At 39.9% G+C, this 15,935-nt stretch overlaps 1 protein-coding gene across 2 annotated transcripts in view; it reads right to left on the bottom strand.

The window, feature by feature from the left end:
• Positions 1 to 15,935, bottom strand: part of MINDY4 (MINDY lysine 48 deubiquitinase 4) — a 68,455-nt gene that overhangs the window by 29,138 nt on the left and 23,382 nt on the right. For both annotated transcript variants that reach the window (XM_066201686.1, XM_066201695.1), the window contains exons 9-13: positions 15,147 to 15,235; positions 11,458 to 11,559; positions 10,430 to 10,493; positions 9,373 to 9,438; positions 9,001 to 9,068 (exon numbers count right to left, since the gene is read on the bottom strand). In XM_066201686.1, the coding sequence (XP_066057783.1) occupies positions 9,001 to 9,068; positions 9,373 to 9,438; positions 10,430 to 10,493; positions 11,458 to 11,559; positions 15,147 to 15,235 (389 nt within the window). The remainder of the gene's footprint in view (positions 1 to 9,000; positions 9,069 to 9,372; positions 9,439 to 10,429; positions 10,494 to 11,457; positions 11,560 to 15,146; positions 15,236 to 15,935) is intronic.

The raw sequence follows: 15,935 nt of genomic DNA, 5'->3' as shown, positions 1-15,935 counted from the left end.
GCTGGAAAGATGGAGAATATTCCAGCAGAATGATTCTTCACTGCATTTCTTAGAGACTTTCCTATCTTTTCCCTATCAAACACAGGCTAACAGGCTTGCAGAGCCTTTCCTTGACCCTACAGGGACAGGACTCAAGGGGCAGTTAAACCCACAAACCTCAGGTTCTACCCAGAACAACATTCCATGTTTCTATCAGCCCTGGGGTGGATTACAGCCATATCCCATGCTCAGATAAAGCAGAATTGTGAAGAGGGAGAAGAGAGGATGATGTTCTCTGCGTGCCAGTTACTCTCTTTCACAGCAATCCACATTTCTTACTTGTTTTCTTGGCTTTCCATACTTTTCTCAGTGGTAGCTGAGGAACCTGGAATCTGCTCATGTTTTGATGAGGTTTACTGACTCAACAGGCTGTTTACTGATGCACTTTCACTCTGTACTGACACTGATCTTTATAAATTAAATAACTTTCTCCGCCTTTCTTGTATATTTACAACCACCACCATCACAGTTTTTAGCAAATGGTTACGTCCCGCCTCAAAATTTGCTATTTTTAAGGCTAGAAAACATTAAAAAAACTTTAGCTCTTTTAGAATTCTTCTTTGGCAAAACAGATTCCTTCTTCCCCTGCTCTGTGCTTTTCCTACACTTCCCCCAGCTCTAACGTGTGAACCCAGCCTGACACGGTGTTTCTCTAAGGACACATCAGTGCCTTGCACAGTCCATTAACATTTCTTCACCTCCTAAAACTATTTATGCTGATACACCCAGAGAGCAGATCCAGGGCTGTTTTTTAATGCTGGCTCAGAGTCACTGTGTGCTCTACTGCTCCTCATCCTGCCACTCACAGCTGATGAACCCCCCCAGCACAGTAGTGAGCAGTCTCTGTTTACAAGACCTTGCAGTTTCTGTAGTGAAAATAAATTCCTTTTTTATTGCCCTCATCATGAGGCTGAGCCAGATCGTTTTTACAGCACGATTTGTTCTCTCTGTATTGACAGGGCCTTTCAGCTTTTCAGTCATCAGGTCACTTCATCAGAACACCACTCCCTTTTTCCAGCATTATTGTAGGGAATAAAACATTTTTGATCCCCGACTGATCACTGACAAACTCCATCAGTCACCTTCCCCATGCCAACACCACCATTCTGAGTCTCTTCCCTTATCACCTTTAGAATTCATAAAAGATGTTTTATTTTCACATTAGTAAATGATTTTTCATTTGACTTATCAAAAAAAAAATCTCTTATTAGGTCTTCATTAACTAATTTTATTCTATTTTATTTTTTCTTTTTTTTTTCCAGTTTAATTAACAATTCCCCATTTGCTCCTATAACTTCAAATCTAATTACTCTACATTTTAAAAAGGCATGACAAAGGTAAGCTTTTAGGATCAGGTCCATTCATAAAGTCTGGCAAAGCAAGAGAAAGCTTGGAAGTGCTGAATAAATTTCAGAATGAGGTGCAGGTACAAAGACACCTGGTTTATTTTTCCCTTCCCGTTGTGTAGCCATTATCACTTTTTTAGGTTAAATTCCACCTCTCACAAATCTGATTTAGTTATTATGTATGAATTTCCAATCAGCCATGCTGACTTTGCACCATGTTGCTCTCCTTACTGAAAGGCAGAATGCTAATTTAGACTTGGAGCATTTTTTACATTACTCCTGCTATCAGCCACCTCCACTCGACACAGAAACCTCACGTCTTTTCCTGATATCTTTGTATTAATATGATAAGGAAATCACTTGTTGTTTCATTTCCCCAGGTGTGACCTCATCTGAACCATATTTTTTGTCCATTTTTCAACAGCAGGACTCTGACCACTGATGACAGAGAAGGTTGTTGCTCACCACACTTTCTTCATTCCTCTGCACTATTTTAAGAAGTAAAAAACTCCCCAGAGAATGAGCTAATAATCTTCTCTTTCTTCATTTCCTCAGCTTTATGATTTCTCCTGATGTGTTCTACAAGGAGCTGGAAGTGTCAGGGGAGCAATCTGGGTTTATTCCCACAAGTGACCTTCCTGCTGCACATCCACACCAGACCGGCTGTCACTCAGTCTCTAGTCCTCCACTTCTGTTCTGTGAACCCAGCTGGTGACACAGCTGAAATTCCTCAATTTCCTTACCAGAGGGACAAGAGTCACATGTCTCAACTACCTGGGCAAATTCCATCTTTTCCCCCATTTATAATTTCTGGCATTGTTTCTCAGTTCCCCAGTCCCTTACCTATCAAGACAACAAACAACGAGCATAACAACCTCTTTGTCTTCTTGATTCTTCTCTTTTTTTCCTGAGCGGAGTCTCATTAACTCATTTTTCTTTACCAATAACCTTTGGTCCTTGTCCTCCAAACACCCTCAAACGTGATTCAACCTTTCCTCTTCTTTGCCTTCGTGGTCACATTTCCACTTGGGCCACATTCCTTACCTACAATGTTAAATAGCTTATTTATATTCACATTTTATTTGGCAAATCCTACACATTTCTTTCGAGGGGGACCCTACTCTCCTCTATCTTGTCTTCCAAACCCCTTTGTCCCACCACCTTTTGTCCCTGGCTCCCCTCTCTCTCAAGCAGTAGAAAGTGACATTTCACACATCAATATATTCCACTGCCTATCCCCTTTGTGCTTTGGAAAGCAGAAAGCTTCAAATCTTGCTCTCACATCCTCCCACAAATATTGCTAAGGCTGTCACTGATTATCCCTCTATTCTTGCCTTTTTTTTGAAGGAAAAAAACATTAAATTCTTTCAAGCAAACTCCCTTCTTTATTACCTTTTTAGCAGTTACAAGCTGTGCTTCATTATTCTGCATTTATTAATTGATTAATGTTGCAAGCAGCTCCTTCCCAGTGAACACTTTGGCTACAAGGGCCTCTGTCCAATTCCCACAACAGAACCTCAAAGGCAGGGAAGGTCCTGAAAATTAGGAATTGCATGCAACCCATCGAGCAGGAGGCACAGAAGTTCACTCACCCCAAATAAAAAGGGCTCAATTCACCCCTGCATTGCTCTGGATCCCACAAAATCTCTCCTATTTTCTCCTCCCCTTGTTCCTGGTAAATCTAACTTGCTTCTCTCATGTTGCAAAAGCACAAATGACTTTTGGAAGCTCTGAGATTCTCAAGTTGTTTTTTTTGAAGTTGTGTCCACCCCCTTGTTTTTCAGCACTGCAACATAATTGACAGCTGTTTCCCCTCAAAAGCAGCAGCTTCCCTGTCTTTTTCAAACACCAAAAGCTGTAAAAAACACGATGACAATCTATTTATATTACATAACTGCAAGCCCTGAGTGAAAACCCACACAAATTTCCCCCTGCTGTTGGTCTCCCAGGCACTCTCAAGTGGAGGGGAAACTACCTCTGAGAAGGTTTTCCCAGAAAACTGGCTCACAGAAAAATCTACTTCCATCAAGAGCTGGGAGTGCCCCAAGTGATTGGATCCTTCATGCCAAGTTGGAATTGGAATTTTACCCCTGGCCCAGCCAAATGGGTATTTCACAGAAAGCCTCTCTTCAGCCAACAGCATCAGGAAAGAAGGTGAATTTCAGGGGAACTCCAAATCGGAGATTGGCTCTGGGACAGGAAAAGGTGTCAGCAAAGGAAAGTGGATAGAGGGTGGGGGACCCTTTGTTCCACCCACAACTCATGAACCAGCAGAGCATCACTTTCCTTTTCAAACTCCTGCATGACTGAAAGAGATTTAAGTCCAGTTACGTGTTGGAATTGGGGTTATTTTACAGTAAAAGATTCAGAAAGGATATAGGAAAGGATATTTTAAAAAATGGTTTGATACAGATTACTGCAGTAATGATCATTTCCTGCTACACATCTCTATAAAAACTTCTCTTGGTGAGTAAAGGCAGACAGACCTGTTAAAACTACAAAAAAAAAAAAAAGGTAAAAATAGTTTCCCAATGGCCAAGAAGAGGAAAATGCTTGTAGGATTGCTTGCAACCGGACAAATGATTACAGGAGTAAACCCAAGGTGATAAACAGATACCAGGGTACAGGGCAGCATTTAACATGATTTGGTGCTTCTGCATGTTTTTATTTCAAAGGTGGATTAGAATGGCAGATTAAGGAGATTTAACTTCTCCAGTCAGGTCAAATAGTATCACAGGAATGAAGAGTAAGTGCACAGCACAACATAATTTTAATCATTCGACTCCCTCAAGGGAAAAACCGTTCATTAATAGATTTCAGAGAATGAGGGGGATTGGTATTAATCAAGGACAGAGTCACTGGGTGTGAGAAATCCCACACTGATAAGGAGTCATAATGTGATTTATTTGATTTAATAACAACTGGCGTTTGAAATAAATAAACACACAAAGCAACCGACTCCAAACAACCAAAATTCCCCAACAACAAAATGGGAAAAACACAGATAACTTTGAAACAGGTCTGAACACCCTTTTCTGGAGCAGTGAGGACTACAGAAGTGCAGTTAACAGAGCTGTGGGATCACAACAAGGAGGAAGATGTTGACGTGTATTTCCCAAGGTTTATGAGCAGCCAACCCTAATGAAGTACACAGCCTCCTCTTGACTTGCAGAATCAGTCTCCTTTTTTATTTTTCCCACAGCTAAAGCCATCGTTTTACTCATTCTCACAGAAGCACTTCAGGGAAAACATGGAAAAGACACCCAGTGACCAATCCTGACCAGAGAGGAACACGTAACTGGCGAAGTATCCCCAAGTTGACAAAAGTGATGCAAACAGTGGCATTTTGACTTGGGAGCAGCACAGTGAGCCTTGTGTTTCAGACTAGGCTTTGTGCACTGTCCCCTGGTTAGCCTGAAAGTGGCCAGTACACTGATTTTCCACAGGGGGATTCCACCCAAGGAATTTTCTCCTTCCACGTGTTCTTTGCTCTCATGGGTTCTGGGGTAAAGATGCTTTTATGCAGTCAGTTATTGTAGTGATTAGGAAAAATGTGGAAACAGGGTTGGTGAGGAGCTGGAATTTAAAGAAAGCTGAGGATCCAGTGAGTGCATCCAAAGGAGCCACATCCCACCCCAGGAATGGCTTTGCGTGAGTAAGCACAGTGAGGGAAGGGAAAGGGTTGGGTGAGGATGAGGCAGCACCCAGCAGCGAAAGCTGTGCTGCAGTCCCACTGCGGGCTGGAAATCCAGTCAGACTGTGGGGATCACTCCAGTTGTCATTAAAACCACTCCTGAATATTCACAATTTTCTTTCCTGCACTCAGTGGGGAGGCTCAATGGGGGGCTTGCAGCCCAACTTTTGAACTCATTCTCACTCCCATGCATGGAAAATATCTGTATTTTTTTATCTGTATCCTGTAGCTCTCATCAGCATGAAGATCCCAGTACACATCTTGCACACTCAGAAAGATTAGTCCCCTGAGCTGCTATAATAAGACTTTTTAAAAAAGATTTTCACTGGTTGTTTAAAATGAAAATAATTATTTAAAAAAAAAAAAAAAAACAGGTTACAATTGTTAGGAGGCAGAATTCCTTCCTGTACCAGAAGCAACAACGCGTTCTCAGCAACTTCCTCAGGAATTCTCACTCCTCTCTGGCCATTTGTTATCAGTTCAGGCAGTGATGATCATTAGTGCTTGGAGCACGAAAAACTCATTACCCAGAATCTACAAAGCAGCACCAACTCTCTGCATTTCCTGGCATGCGTCCCCCCTGAAATAAAAATACTTAAAGATTGCCAGTGATTTTAGAGCAACTGCCCAGCAGACCTGGCTGAAAGCTGGGATTTCCATTTGCCAGGGAAAATCTGTAACAACGTAAAAATTGTGGAGCTGGACCACAAAAGTAGCAGCAAACATCAAGGCAGAACATAAAAATGGGGGGCATGGGGATAATATCAAGGCCAGGAGGTTTAGGGATACTGGAGCTTGCCCATTCCATTAATTGCCTTAAATTTACCTGAACCTCTTGATACTTTTGGCCTCCTCACCTCCCAGTACTGAAAGTTATTTATGCTGTGGAAAAAATTAGAACTGTGCTTGTTTTAACATCAAAGCCCTGAGTGCACCCAAGCTTTTGGACTCTGAGGAATAATGTATTCAACCTTGTCATGGGTGTCTGGATTTTGACTACCTCCAAGTTATTCCCCTTTATTTAATTTTTTTTTTTTTTAATCTGTGCAAATTAAAGGGAAACTTTGTTTTTGTCTTCCGCTCTAATCTAGTATTAATGTGACTTTACTGGCCTGGGGAGACAGGACCACATGCAAGATAAAATGTGGAAGATCATGTATTTATATGAAGACATTAATGTGTTTTTATTCAGTTCTGAACTCTCAACACATGATTTATCTCTTGTCTATCACAGAAAACTGAACTGATGTGTTCAGATAATTAAAATTTTAGTCGTAATGCCAGAATTTCTCTCCTTTTTTTACAACAGCCAATTTAAAGCTCATCACTAGGTGAGTACAGTTGAGACTGGTTTTGTCCTGTATAAAGCTCTGCATTATTACGGTTTTATCTCCCATTTTTCCCTGACCTGTCACTAAAAAACAGATTTGACTTCACAACTTGATATTTACAGTGTAAAATCTCTTTATGAGTAGGTTATTTAGATTTTCTCACTTTGCAGGGGAGATAACCAAGCACTTCAGGAGATGATTTATGTCATTCTAAGATAGACACCCAAACAAAGTCAAATTAATCATGATTTTTTTTTCTCTTTTTTTGAGTTCAAAGGCCTAAATGCAACTAACTTATATTGAAAGTAAATAAATCATAGAATCCTAGAATGGTTTGGGCTGGTAGGGACCTTAAAGCCCATCCAGTGCCACCCCCTGTCATGGGCAGGGACACCTTCCACTGTCCCAGGCTGCTCCAAGCCCTGCCCAACCTGGCCTTGGACACTTCCAGGGATGGGGAGAGACTCCGCAATCTCTCTGGGTAATAAAGATCATTAAGATAGATAATTACACTCAAAACAGGAAAAATCTAAGTGCTGTAAACCCCTCAACTAAAATCAAATAATCTTTTTTTTTTTTTTCAGTGCAATGTGCACACAAAAATCCAGAAAACTGAAACTTCCATGGAGTTTTCTGTTGTAAAAACCTGCTGATTTTTGTGTTAAAAAAAAAAAAAAAAAAAAAAAACCAACCCAAACTAGGACAGAACAATCCCATGGAGATCTATTACTGGCTGAAAATTCCATTCTCTACACCAACTCCTGTTTGTCTTCAGCTGTTCATCCAGAACTATGCCAGTTATGTAAATAATTGCTCACCATGCTGCTAACACTCTCTGAATGGTACATATTTCTTGAGGATATCAGCACAAGAGTTATTTGCCTTGATATTTTTAATATCCTTAGAGAAGCACGGTGACATAGGCAGCTAAATCGATTGCTGAAGATTACATAAACAAAATTCAGTTTGCACTTCTTAAGGAAAAGTTGTGCAAAGGTCTAGAAACACTTTCCATTGTGTTTAAAAGCAGAAAAAAAGGTCCCATTTCTTGTACCAAAAGATAGGTACTAATGCAGTGTCTTACACAGTACAAGCTAGAGGAGAAACTGTACTTTAAAATGAAGTTTTGTGAGGAAATTGTGACAATTCCTCAAAATAGACCTGCACTTCATAAACTGCTCTGACATTCTGCATCAGATCTGTAAAAATATTTAGATAGTTGAAAATGCAAGCAGGCACCATAAGGAATTGCCACGTTCACTTTAGACACAGCTCCCCCAAATAAAAACACAGATGATTGATTTGCCTTGTCATAACCCATCTGGTAGGAACTGGGAGGTGATGAGGGAGAATATATCCTTGCTTAAATTATTAAAGAATATTTATCATTTTACAGCAAGCAAAGCAGTGCAGACAGCAGCACTTACGAACCTACAGATCATTACTTGCACAAGTAACTTTACTAATCTGAACCTCTCTGTTGTAATCAGCTAAGAAAAAAAAGAGATCTTTTGAGAATAAATGGCAAATACCCTGAAATTATCACATCGTTTGTGACAGAGTACAAAAGTGGAGTCAAGCCAAGGGCTGTAGTGTTACTACAAGCAAAAGAAAGGAAGAAATTACAATAAGAATCCAAAAAAAACCTCGATCTGCAAACACTCGCTGGGATCCCAGCAGGTGAGCAATTGATTGTGGATCTCAAATTTGGACTCAGTTGCTGTTTCTGGTCAGGACACTGCAGTGCTGGAAGAAATAAAAGCTTCCATAAATCAGACACGTGCTGCTTTCAAGTGGAGCTGCTCTCTCCGTGTCACTCGTCGTTGCAAACTGGCAGGGAGCAGCTTCCCCCTGCTCCTGGGGCTTTTCACAGAAGTGAAAATCTGACTGAACGAAGGAAGCCTTTGTGTTCTGACCCACTGACACTCACAGCACCGCAGAAACACCTCCAGTCTGTACATAAAAGCTCAATTAAATGCCGCTGTGCCTGGGCAAGCCTCAGTGGGTTTTTAAAGAGGTTATGATGACTTTCCATGAATTAGAGCTCAGAATATTCATTACAGCAATAAACTGAGACCAGATTTGTCACACATTACTTACAGCCACCGAAAAACGAGCTGCCTCATCCACTTTACTCTGGCTTTTCCTTGTCACTGTCACTGACAAGAGAGACTGGGGCAGTCATCACAGTGAGGTTACTCCCTCCTACCTAAGATACCTCAAGAATGAGAAATAAATAACCCTTTAAACGAGTCTTGCTTAAACTGGCAAGGCAGGGAGAACAGAAAACCACCTCAGACATCATACCTAATGTTTAGATGGAGTGTTTGATACCAGATGTGGTGGACTGATCACTACAATAGATAGATAGATAGAGATATATTTATGATTATACACACAAGCGTGGGTATACAACAAGAAAAGCCAAGCTTAGGTGAGTAAATCTGCATAACTCCCCCACATTTACCAGAGCAAACACCACAACAGGTTAAAAAGGCCAGAGATTTAAGCACACATGGATTTTTTTCCCTCACTTTTCACAGCTCACTCTGCTGTGCAGTTTATGAAACAAGGCTAGAGAGGCACTCACAGGTTGATGGATCTTGATAAGATGACAGACACAGTCAGGAGGATGCACCCATAGGGACCAGTTTCAAACTGAAAAAGAAAAGGGTGTTCTTTTGGTGTTATTTTGTTGGTTTGTCTAGGATTTTGGTGTTATTTCTGTTTGCTGTGTATAAATTTTTTGCCCAGTCCTCCAGAAATGCAAATGGAACTGAGGGCAGAAGGAATTGCTGTGATTTATGCTACTGCTGAATTTGTTGCTGTGTTTGTTAAAATGCAAGACAAGACCACAGAGTGTTAGAAACAGTGTTCAGAGCACATTGTGTGAGACTAATAGACACAAAGGCTGGCAGCTGAACCATAATTTGCTTCATTAACATATAACTAAACACAGTACCTGGTGAATATTCTGCTGTAGAAATACAACCAGATCCTCGTATCTCGTGGCACTGTGAAGTATTAGCTGGGAAGAAATGCAAGAAGGAAAAAAAGGTGACTTAAAAAAACAGCAACTCATTTTTATAACCTGAAAGCTGAAATGAACTAACCAAAACTTTGAAACTGCCTGGAAAGATCTGAACTAAAAAAAAGAAATACAGACCTAATGAAATCTATCTCTTACTGCTGTCATTTGGCATAGAATTCTATCTCAGCTCCTCACATATTCTGAATTTTTCATTGCTGCCTTTTGATGATTTTTAAGTTTCTTGAACACACACTTTGATTCAATTTTAGGTATTGTCTATGCAATGAAAAACAATTCCTAGAATAGAGGAATACTGAAGCTTTAGAAGACACAGGATGGGCAAGAAGCTCAGGGGTTTGTACCTACATAGTGAGGCATTTATCACACTCAGAGAATATGAGTATTCCTATTTAACATGAAATCCAGGAGAGCTCACAGATCCAGGCCCTCACTTCAATATTCTTTGCCTGTTTTTCCATCTTCAGATTTTTCTGAGACATCCATTCCCCCGTTTAGGAGGCCAAAAACATTTCCTGCAACCACTAAAGCCTGGCTGGAGGTACCACTGCTTGCAAAGCCATCTGAGAGCCTCGGATGGAAACAAGGCATAACTGGAAAGTGTTCTGCCATTTGGAGCTTCTGGAGGGGGGAAAAAAAGGCAAAGAATTCTGTGTAAGACAAGAAGAAAATAGTGCCTTTTCATGCTCATGAAAATTGAAAGGGCCCATGTTCATTTTTACTGTGCGTCGTTAAAAGCGGACAGAGTTTTTGGGTTTGGAAGAAAAATGGAAAAAAAAAAAAAAGGATTTCAGAGAGCCCAACTGCCCACAGCCACGGGGACAACTCAGAGCCAGGCAGGATTTTATTTTTATTTATAACTAATTTGATTTTGAAGTGTTAGGAGAGCAAGGGAAATCAGATTCATTGAACTGAAATGGAGAGAGCAAGAAAGAGGGATCTGGAGAATAGGAGTCACACAGAGCCTTACAGTTTCCAGGATTCCATCTGCCTTGTATTTCCCTGTGGGAGTGAACTGCTGTCTTCCTGATGGCCTGAAGGGGATATGCAGACAAAACTCATGTTAAAAGGAAGAAAATGGCATTAGAGAGAATTCAACATGTTATATGAGCTGAATGATGTGCCAAAGATTTGCATTATTATTATTTCCAACGACTTTTTAAAAAAAGATTTCTTGTAAGTAAGTTTATATTGCAAACCAAACTTGTATCAGTGAAACAAACACTTTATCTGTGCTGTGCTCTCTCAGTCCAACATGAATTACAAGTTTCTCCATACAGAAAGAGGATAAATATAAGTTTAGGATGTTAATGACAGTTTTCTTGAAAAACATTTTTAGAGCAATGACATTCAAACAAGCAGAAGAACATATATAAAATATCACAGAGGAAGCAGGTTTGAGGTGTAAAATATGCGAAATATCATTTGAAATGTCTTTGAATTTGCTGCTTCTATTTCAGGTTAACGAAGGATTTCTGTGTCCCGCTCTGCTATTTTGAAGCTATCTTAGTTGATCTAATAAAGGAAATTAATTATGGCCACAAAATCTGACTCACTTAAAAATGTCCTTTAGGTTTCAGTGCAGCCAAAGCTAGGGATTTGAAAGTCACATGTTTTGTGTACAAGCAGCCTAATAATTGCATTGCATAAACTAAGCGGGCAAATACAGTAAAAGGAGCTGAATTCCAGCAATAATGGAATATCCTGCAATACAGGAGCAGAATGTTGCATCTGGAAAAATAACTCTCAATAAAAAGATTTTGGAGGATCCCCACAATCAGTTAAATCCCCAGGATCTTTCACAGCAACTTCAATGTATTTCACCTGTTCTGTCCCAGCTGCTGGGGAAGCGGAAACTACATTTTGCATTGCTCCTTAGGCCATTTTAGGTGGCATAAATGCAGCTTACAAAGCATTTTTACTGTAAATTATGCAGATTTGGGACAGACAGAGGTGCAAGGGCAGTGCACAGTGACTAGAAGTGCTGCTCCTACTCACAGAGCCACCAGGGCTTTCTCGTGGCTCCCCGCACGCCACAGAATGTCAGCGAGAGCCAAGGAGAGGCTCTTGGTCCTGTGAGCTTCTGAAGGCTGGAGACAGCTGCAAATAAAGGAGAGAGACAAGCACCAAAATGTGAGGGAAAAAAGATTCATGACAGGTTTGTCCCTAAAAGAGCAAAAGCATCTTTAGAGAACAATTTTGTAATGATTAGCAACATAGCTCCAGTGAGCGGCATCAGAAAATCATTATTTAGGTACCTCAGTTCTTCTACAACCTGGATGGCCAAAAATCCTGTGAGTTGAGGAGGCAGCCGGTGTTGGCCCTGGGGAGACATTCCAGGTGGAAAGGTGGAGCTGAATCCCCCCTTTCTCTGGGAATGAAGAGCTGAATGAGAGGCCACAAGAGCACTCCCTGCACACCCTGCACTGAACTTCCCAGCACTGACAGAGCACTCGACAGGAAGATGCAAATGGTGTCACCACTGGGCTTTTTGGAACCATCCTCTGAGGAGAAACCTCATTTTAGGCATTTAAGAAGGTACCTTGGGCCCTGAAGATAATCAGACCCACTGAAGGGAGCTGTAGGGAGAAAAACTCTCTCTTTAGATTGCTGCAGAAAAATCTGGGCACAGTGCGGGTTTCTTCTCAAGCCAGAAGGAAATTAGGCATTGGAAGGACATTAATTCACCAAAGTCAAGTGTTGACAGCTCTGTGTTGCTTTTTGGGAGACCTCTATGAGTTTATGTTGCTCCTAATGACAGTCATAAATAATTGTTACCTTGCTGTCTCCGTGGTCTGTGGCACTGCTCCTGTCATGCAGGTGAACTGAAGTGCTGAAATTCACAGTCTTTACTTCTAGGAGATCATTACTTAAGCTGGTTTCTGATTTATAATGAATGATTAAAATAATACTGTTTTTATCATTAAAAGCAATGGATAAAAAACAAGAGAAGAGTAAATGAGGTATGATCAACCACAGGGACTGGATAAGCACAGATCTGTTATCACACCCTGATCTTCTAAAAGAAAGAGTTCCTCTTCCACAGAACATATTTTTAATTGCTTGGACAAAAAAGCAGGTAAATGCTTCAGGGAACACCACCATACTGGCAAATAATGGACAAGGGAAGCTACTTCATCTTTAAATCTGTAATGAAACTTTCAATGTTCTCCAACAGGATATTTTTTATGTTTTAAATATGATTTTTAGGTTATAAAGGCATTCATACTTCATTTCTTTTTTGAAGTTTTTACTTCTCAACCCTTTTAAACAAATCTACCCCATAATGTTTTTACCCACTTTCTCCAAAGTACTATCTCCAATAAATGCTGCTTGTATTTCTTTTTAAATAAGGTGTGCCCCAAAGCCAGGACCTAAAACATTAGTCACAAAGTGGAAAACTGGCAGATTTGAGAATAAACCCAACATCCATGAGACTGAAGAAGTGGCCAAAACATCCCATGCCCCTGAGAAGAACATAACTGGAGTTTTCTCTAGTGGCTTCAAGAATGGCAGCCTTTGAAGTTCAGATTTTATCAGCTTTAGAGTGTTACCAGCATGGGAGATAAGGACAAAACCTGTTCCCACTGTTTGAGTAAAAGATCTAATAATTCAAAAGACTAAACAAGAAACACCAAACGTCAAAAAAATTAAACAGACTTTCAAGTTCAGTGTCTGCCTTGAATATAATGTTCATTTAGAGAATGTTTCCCTCTCTGAAGGATGTGAGATATGGGAAATAATTGGTAGAGATTTTCAAGTGAAAAAAAACAATATAATCACAACTTTCTCTTATCTCTGTCTGTGTTTTACTACAGATACCCAGAAATTCACGGGAGTCACAAGTAATTTATTGTGTCTGAGAGAGGCAGCAGAGGAAGAAGGAGACATGATAATTATTTCTTGGATGCTGAAGAAGCCTGAAATCAAACACTTCCTGTGAAGTGGTTAATAATTTGAAAATCCAGGTTAGAATTAGAAAGGAATACTTATCCTCTTGTTTGAAGCTCTGAGACTTCCCTTTCCTTCTGCCTGCTCCAATTTTCTGCCCATGGCAAGCACAGCATAAGAAAAGTGTGTTTATCTCATGACTAAAAAACAAAAATCTTTCAAAACCATGTGGATAATAAGAGAGGAAAATAGGAGAGGCAAATTCTGCCAAGTAAACAGGATAGGTTTGAACTAGCACAAGTTGGGACACCCAGTTTAAACAACTTGGCCTCCATCCGCTTATTTGGGTGCCACATAAGTTTATTTCATTTATGATCTCTGAACCATGCTGCAAGAGGGAAATTAACATCTCTATTTGCACTGAGGATGACCTGAGACACAAAGGGACCAAGGAGCAGATGATCAAAGGCTGCTCTCAAAGCTGAAAGAAATTTTTCGTTTTCACAACCAGAAATAATTCTTCTGTGGAAATTCCTGGTCATAAAATCTAAGCATGCACTGGGTCTCCTGCAAGAAAGTTTCTAATGTTTTTCTTTTATGTAGACAAGAAGCTTGAAAAGTCTGCCCTCCTTATAATCTGAATTAGAATCCTGAAGTTTTGCAGGATAATTTCTGTCACTTCCCATCCTGGATGCTGAAGACAAATGATGCTCTACAGGTATCTGTATCTTTCCAATACTGAAGAAAAAACAGCCCAAACAATGAATTTACATTAAGGGTAAGCCAGACAGCACTAAGGAATATCAATAGAGACCACAGCATTTTCCTGCACAGTACCAAGCAGAAAAATGGGTATGTAAGGCCAAAATTTAATACAAGAGAAATATTTTGATTCAAAAGGATCTCAGGATGAAAGCTTCTCTTCAAACTAAATCAAGGTCAGACTAATGGAAGTCACAAATAAAAGAAGGTGGTGGCAGCACAAACCAGTAAAATAATTTTCCCTATAAAACATTCTGTTCCTTTAAGGCACAGGGAGGCTTTGTGGAATTTTTCTTTTGGAATGGACTTAAAGTCTTATTGAAAACAAAAGGTAAATACATGAAAACTGGTAATAAAGTTATTTTTGAGGCATTCTTTTCCAGAATTTAATTCAGTAACCCATGTTCCTTTAGCAACGTGACAAGTACATTATTATTATTATTATTATTATTATTATTATTATTATTATTATTATTATTATAGCAGTCCAAGCAATTTCCCTGTCAACAGCAACACCCAGCAAAATTCCTTTACAGCAAGTAGAAAATAAACAGAATATAAATTCAAATTCCATTAAGGAGTTTAAACAGGAATGATCAAATACAGTTACAAGAAAAAAAAAATTCATTATAACTTTAATTTTTCTATCCTGTTGAGATGCCTAGTGTCAAACACTGGGTGAACTTCATGGTATTTCAAACCTTGATTACTTTTTTGTTTGAAATCCAATTTCCATGAGGACCCCGAGGCTATATAATTTTCACTGGCCTCAATTCAAGCTGTTTGAGTTTTGTAGAGGTTCTTGGGTTAATCACAAGCAATTACACAAGTAAGACACCAACTTCTACATCCCTACAGTTCAACGGGAAGTAAACACAAGTAAATCAGATGCTGCTTTCTTTCTCTCTCTCTCTCTGAAACAAAAAGAAGTTCAGTAAGTTCAAGCTCAAAAGGCTCCTGAGTGGCTGCAGCAGAGAAATAAAGGGGTTTTTTTTACTTCTGTAGGGAGAATTTCTGAACTGTCAGTGCCTTACCGGGTGTCTTTGTTCCTGTTGGTGTCTGCAAAGATCAGCTGCTGCAGGACACAGGCTTGGACTGCAGCCAGAACTCCACACGGGCCACCCTGGGGGGAAATGGGACACTCCATGAGCAAAACACTGATGGATGAAGGGGAAAACCCCTGTGAGCTCCCGTCCAGACCAAAGCCATCCTTCCATCTCTCTTTTCCCAGCCATGGCTCCACAGTGCTCTCTGTGGCTCTGGAGTTCTGTGCAAGCCAATGAAAATCAGTGTTTCTAAGTGTTTTTGTGGTTCCTGCCAATTTTTCCTGAAAAGACCTAGGTGTCTGTAATGTCAAAAGAAATGTGGGGTTTTATTTAAATCTGGGATGTACAAACTGAAAATCTCCCTATTGAGCTGCTGTGGTTTTTTTATCTTCTTTCTTCTTCCTGTTAGAGCTGGGATTAAATGCTTGGGAGACATGGTTTTCATGTTGGGATTCAGCTGTTTATTAATTCTTATCTATAGCACAGTTTCACAAGTTGTGAGTTACAGACAACAAGGTAGAAAATGGCTCTGTCTCTAACTCTTTCCACGGTCTTTTAAGCACTAATTGTCCAATAATGAGATGAAACCTATATTATTTTTATTTTTAACCCAATAACCAAATATCCGTAATCCACAATGCGGATTTTTTCACCCGATTACAAAACACCACCCAAACCCATGAAGAAGAAGGTGAAAGAAGAAGAACTTAGCTAACACTCTAAGTCCTCCATCCTGCTTTATATATATTACTATATACTAAGGCCTTAAATCCTAAA

This window comes from Chamaea fasciata, unplaced genomic scaffold (assembly GCF_029207755.1).
Source record: "Chamaea fasciata isolate MVZ Bird 193981 ecotype frontalis unplaced genomic scaffold, bChaFas1.0.hap1 SCAF_1, whole genome shotgun sequence".
NCBI lineage: Eukaryota > Metazoa > Chordata > Aves > Passeriformes > Sylviidae > Chamaea > Chamaea fasciata.
The sequence above is the reverse complement of the archived record's forward strand: the minus strand, read 5'-3'. Positions and strand labels throughout refer to the sequence as shown.